Consider the following 6398-nt stretch of genomic DNA (forward strand, 5'->3'; position numbering starts at 1 on the left):
CTTCATTGAATAAAAAAAAAACAAATCAATTTTTAATATTATAAAATATTAAAATCTTTAAATCATTCCATTTATATAATTTTCATTATTAAATTTCCTTATTTAATATTCCTTAATAACTTCCTTATTTATGAAAAAAATAATGAAAATGACCAAAATGACCTTATTGATTAAATTTAATTAAAAAAGAATGGAATTTTTCTATTGGTTGATTTTGATTTACACGATTTTTTAAAATGACATGGTTTTCATTTAAACCTGCCCCTATATATATATATACACGAAGAACCATGTGAGAACTATTTGTTTATAAATATATTTATTAATTTTAATTTATATATAAGTATTCGAACAATAATCTAAAGATAATAATATAACGAGATAAGTAAAAATAAATTTATTAGAATAAAATACAAAAACTTATATGTATAAATGTTTACAGGAAATGAAAAAATAAAAAATATATTTTAAAGTAATTAATTTATATTTTTTTTATCAGTTTCAATTTATATGTTTTATAGATTTATTTAAACTAAATAAAATGGTTAAAAAAACAAAAATAACAATAATAATGTAATTGACTAATTTTTCAAGATACCCCTTTTGGTTAGTTAACACGATTATCAACAACTAGCTTATTTATCATCAGTTCTCTAGAAAAAAACTTACCTACTACCAGTTAATTTATCAACTAACAACTACTTATCAGCTAGTTTGTCAAACATGGCCTTAAAAGGTAAAATTGTTTGTTTCAATTTTATGAATTTCTTAAAAAATGTAACCCTGCCATTTTATACAAAACGTTTATTTTCAAATATCTTGCTATTATGTAATTGATATTTTCTTCTTTATTGATTTTATTTTGAGTTTTGCTTGGTAACAGCAGGTATCCGGACTAGCATATAAACACCGACTAATCTCTTAAACAACCACAACAAATTTTATGTTATCGCATGTGAATCTCCCTTAGGGACCGTTTACCAAACACTTACCCGATAAATTTAACACTATAATTTACTTACCGGGTAAGATTTTATTCCACCAAAACAACATCATATGCAACAATTTATCCGGTAAGCGCTTACCGTGGTAAGAGTCGTCGTTCTCACTTACCGGGTAAGACTCATAGTTCTTGTCTCGCTCTTACTAGGTAAGATTCTTGGTCTTTACCATATTCATCCGGTGAGATAACATGACTTGATAAGCTTACCTGGATAAATGTTTGGTAAACGGCCGCTTAATCTATTTTATACTGGAAATTGAGCATTAAAAATACGATTATGTGTTTCTAATGATAAACTTTAAAAAGGTTTGAAGTTTTCATTATGTCATATAAATTTGTTCAAAATTGAAAAAATATTGTTCTAAAATGCAATAAATTGTATCAAAATAAAACATACTTTATTTAGGTTCTAATTTTGAAGGCTTATGGTCGTTTACTGAACGTTTATCTGAGTAAGCGTTTATCGGGTCATTACCTTACAGGATAAATATGACAAGGGTTGAAAATCTTACCCGGTAAGAGCAATGATAGAGATTGAGAGTCTTAGAGGCTGTTTACTAAACTCTTACTCGGTCATTACTTGTCAGAGCACTTTACCTTATCGGATGAACATGACAAGAATTGAAAATCATACTCGGTAAGAGCGATGACAAGGACCGAGAGTCTTATTAGTAAGTAAGAGTAACGACTCTTATCCAGTAAGCGCTTACCGGATAAATTATTGCACATGTTATTGTTTTAACGCAGTAAAGTTTTACCCTGTAAGTTAATTGAAAGTATTGACCCTTACTGATAAACACTTACCGGATAACTGTTGGGTAAACGACTCTTTATCCAGAAAGTGAGCCTGATGACTCTTTACCAAATAAAGGGTTTACCGGATAAATTATTAAATACGCTACCACTTTGATGGACTACAATTTTACACGATAAAATAAGTTAAGAGTGTTACCAGTAAACACTTATCATATAAACATTTAAATAAACGACCCTTATTTTAAAATGCTTGAGAAACGTATCGTTTGTTTGATTCATATAAGAAAACATAACATGTTTTCTTTTATAACTAAAATGAACATTTTATAACCTTGTAAAAAATAGTGGAATGCATTTGTAATTTTGTATACTTTTTTTTGGAAAAATAAAATGTCGAACTTTATTGGCTGAGAATTATGTTGTAGACGTCAAAATGAACCATCTAAAAGTAAGCTTCCTGAAATAATAATTAGAATAAAATACGTATTATTGTTTTTGTAGTTTGTATGATTGGTGATATTAAATATGATACTTTCGTACAAAATTAGAGGCCGTTTACCAGTGTTTATCTGATAAGCGTTTATATGGTAACTTTGAAAATTGATAGATTTGGGATTTGAGAGGCTCTGGTACCATATGGTAACTTTGAAAATTGATGAATGAATTGTGTTTTTTTTTTCATTCACAAAAATGGGTATAAGTACCCTTAAAAGGGATGGCCATTATACAATTTAATCCTTATCGAAGAGAATGTTTGTAAATTACCCGGCCTTACTCGGTAACTGCTAGTTAGGTAAGAGTTTTCTCCATCACTTACTGAGTAAAAACCTCGGCTGTGGCCCTGTCTCTTACTAGGTAAGATTCTTGGTCCCTATCTTGCTTACTGGTAAGGTAAAGAACCTAGTAAATGCTTATCCGATAAGTGTTTACTAGATAGCCCCTTAATCACATATTTTTAAAAATTACTATTCTTGTGTAAGATTGTAGAAATATATCTATCATTTTATTATGAAAATTTTGTAATGTATAACTTTGCTTTATATTCAACCTCGATAGACGATTGAGAAACATATGTTGTCTCTTCGAACACCAAAACACCAGATTAGGGCCTAGATATACAACAAAATTGGTTGTTAAACAATTGTGTGAAGAAACCGCTACTCAATTAATATATGCATAGGAAAGAAGACATTGTGGCATGATAGATGCATTGAGAAACAAACCATGATTGGAAGTTCCAACAAAAATACTGAAAATACATTTGCGAATATCATTATGACTGGTTCGGAAAGCATGCATATATTGGGAAGTCATGTTTAATGTAAACCGATATCCAGTTGAACTAGGATCAAGTACTACAGTGCACCAACCATACTGAGATATTCAGCAGGATCAACAAACCCATGCAATTTTGGTATCAAGTTGACAAGTAGTACAACATGACACAACAAGAGATAAAGCTAATGACTTGTGTTGTGTATTAACAATTAAACTAATGTTTCATGAAAGTCAATATCAGGTAGCCGATGAAAATCATGTCAGACAAGACATGCTTTAAGGCGCTCGATTGCACGATTTGATTTGTATTTCATTTTATAGGTCCACTTACACCCAACAAAGTTGACGACTCGTTGATTCAAAAGCACAGTAGCAATAACAAAAGCATGTGTTAGAATGGGAGATTCAGTTATTGCTTTGATACTACTAATAAATTTGTGAATTTTAGGGGCTGTTTATCAAACGCTTACTTGGGTAAATGAACACCAAGTCACATTACCTTCCCGGATGAATATGGTAAGGACCAAGAATCTTACCCGGTAAGAGCGAGACAAGGACCAAGAGTCTTACCCGGTAAGTGAATGCGACGACTCTTACCACGGTAAACGCTTACCGGATAAATTGTTACATACAATACCGTTTTGGTGGATTAAAATCTCACCCAGTAAGTAAATAATAATGTATTTCACCAGTAAACGCTTACTGGGTAAGTATTAGGTAAATGACTGCTTAGTTTAATTATTTACATATATTTTAAGCGAATTTTAATCCATTTAATTCATTTCATTTTTATGATTAAAGTATTATATTTTATTTTATAACATCAATCATTTTAATAAAAAAGCTATTGTATTATTAACTTTTTGTTTAAAAAGAAGGGAAGGGAAAGAGGCGTACCATAGGAAACCAAGACAAGCACACACCAAATCAAAACGGGTACCCAATAAATAGTCTTTCTACGGCTCGAAACGAAGCTTCCTGGAAGCTCACTATGGCTCTCCTCTCACTACTCCTTATAACCACCTCCATCTTCCTCCTTCCTTCCATCAAACCTCATTGTTATCATTCCCTTCTCAACCCTTTCCATCTTTATAATCATGAAGTTCGCCGGAAAAATCAACCCCAAAAACCTCTTCAGATCCAAAAAACACGGTACCGTTTCGAGATCGGAGTCATCTTCTTTCGGTTCATCCATTACGACGACGTCTGGATCACCGGACTCCACTCACCACCACAAATCCAAATCAAAGGGCCTTGCGACACCGACTAGCGTCTTATTGACGCACTCGCATGAAATATCTTCCGATGACTGGTCGGATATCTCCGCCGACGTACAGTTTGAGCTGGTGCACGCGTTCCGGATTATGGACACCGACGGCGACGGAAGGATAACACGAGCGGAGTTGGAGGCTCTGTTGAGCCGAATCGGAGGTGCTGAGCCACTTAGTCCGGAGGAACTTAGCTTGATGCTTAACGAAGTCGATAGAGACGGTGACGGAAGCATAAGTCTCGAGGAGTTCTGCGTGATTAGCTCCGCTTTCGGACCGCCGTCGTGCGACGAAGAACTGAGAGGCACGTTTGAGTTTTTTGACACGGATCGTGACGGCTTGATCACGGCGGACGAGTTGTTTTCGGTGTTTAAGTCGATCGGCGGTGGACAGTGCACACTAGAGGATTGCAGGCGCATGATAAGTAGCGTGGACAAGAACGGGGATGGGTTCGTGTGCTTCGAGGACTTCACGCGTATGATGGAGCAGCAGAGATAGAGACACACAAACATACTGTAATCGCTAGATCCTCTAAAAAACATTCTAATATTAAATCAAATATCAAATTCTTGAAATTATTTTGTATTTTTCTAATATTGGCTTTCATTTGTGGCGATGGTGTGTTAGGTGGGCCATCAAACCAGATGATCTAATTAGAATAAACGGCTCAGATTAATCGAGTTTCTAAACCTGCTACAATTTACAGCTTTACACCAATAAGAAAGCCAAAATAAACAAAGAATGATTTTTTTTTTTTTTTTTGAGAGAGAGAGAGGTTTAATTTGTAAATTACGTTATTCGTATAGATCTTATAAAAATCATTTAATCAATCATAATTTTCTATTTTGTTTATTTATTTATAATTATGAGAGGTTGATTAATTATTTTTTTTTTTTTATGGTAAAGGTGTTAATAATATATATTATATCTTCAATATATTAATTTAAAAAAAATACATGAAACCGTTTTATTAAAATTTTACATGTATTATATGAAACAATTTCATAATCATGTATGGAATAACTTCAAAAAAAAAAATTATATGAAACAATTTCATAAGATTGACAAAGATGAGAGTAACTATGTACTTAACTTTCTTTGAGAAATACAATCAATAAACAAAAATTGAAGTATAAAACCAAAATAAATAATTTCAAAAACATGTAAAAAGAATCTTAAACTAGACATATCGACATATTTATTACAATCATTTATGGAGATAAAATAGCATTACCAAGTTTAATGATATTTTATGTGAAACATTCTACGTTCTTATTGTATGTTTAGCCATTTAAAACCAGATTTAAGTATGCATCATGATTTCCTAACTATCAAGAGACGGATTTGTTTTAAAAACGAAAATATCGGTTCACAGTCTTTATGATTGTCAACAACCGTCAATAATCATCAGGTTGGAAATTTGATCCCTACTTGAATAGTGACAACCAATAAGACGGCTAGACTATTTGAAAACCTATGTTGAAGGGTACGTTTGTGGTGGTTGCCGACTTGTGAAAAAAAGTAGTTAATAATTAAGACATATAATGGATCGTGAACAAAGAGACATTTTTGATATTAGTCAAAATAGTATCAAATTTACTGATGGTTACACGGATGTTGACCTGTCACATTGATCAGAAACAAGTATTTTTCTTTTTCAACTTTTACAATTAATGGCGATCATGCCAATGGTGAGACAATTATACGTTATTGTAACAAAAATCCAGTACCAACAAATTATAGTTTTATTTATGCACATGTCTTGCAATAATAAGTTGTGATTATCTATAGTAAAAGGGTTATGCGAGAACCCTTTTACTATATATATATATATATATATATATATATATATATCTATACTATATTATAAAGTATTTGGCAAAAACTCTTAAAAACTCTTAAAACTCTTAAACTCTTAAAACTTTTAAACCCGTTCATCCCTAAACAATTTCATCTCTATCCGATTTCATCCCATAACTGAATTCGTGTAACTAACTGCAGATAAACACAATCAAATACATGATAAACATCTCATTTTAAATATAAAAAATCTAAAATATAATTAGGATAATCATTGAGTTCTAACAGAATAC

At 31.8% G+C, this 6398-nt stretch overlaps 1 protein-coding gene across 1 annotated transcript; it reads left to right on the forward strand.

Moving 5' to 3' along the window:
• The first annotated feature begins 3962 nt into the window (after positions 1 to 3962).
• Positions 3963 to 4991, forward strand: LOC112512681 (probable calcium-binding protein CML36). Its single transcript, XM_025118766.1, has one exon. The coding sequence runs from the start codon at positions 4135 to 4137 to the stop codon at positions 4801 to 4803; it is 669 nt and encodes a 222-aa protein (XP_024974534.1). The 5' UTR covers positions 3963 to 4134; the 3' UTR covers positions 4804 to 4991.
• The last annotated feature ends 1407 nt before the right edge of the window (positions 4992 to 6398 follow it).

Source organism: Cynara cardunculus (genome assembly GCF_001531365.2).
Source record: "Cynara cardunculus var. scolymus isolate 2C chromosome LG 5, CcrdV1, whole genome shotgun sequence".
Lineage (NCBI taxonomy): Eukaryota > Viridiplantae > Streptophyta > Magnoliopsida > Asterales > Asteraceae > Cynara > Cynara cardunculus.

What these genes read in the sequence shown, in the direction of transcription:
- LOC112512681 (XM_025118766.1), top strand. Translation starts at nt 4,135, where the DNA reads ATGAAGTTCGCCGGAAAAATCAACCCCAAAAACCTCTTCAGATCCAAA.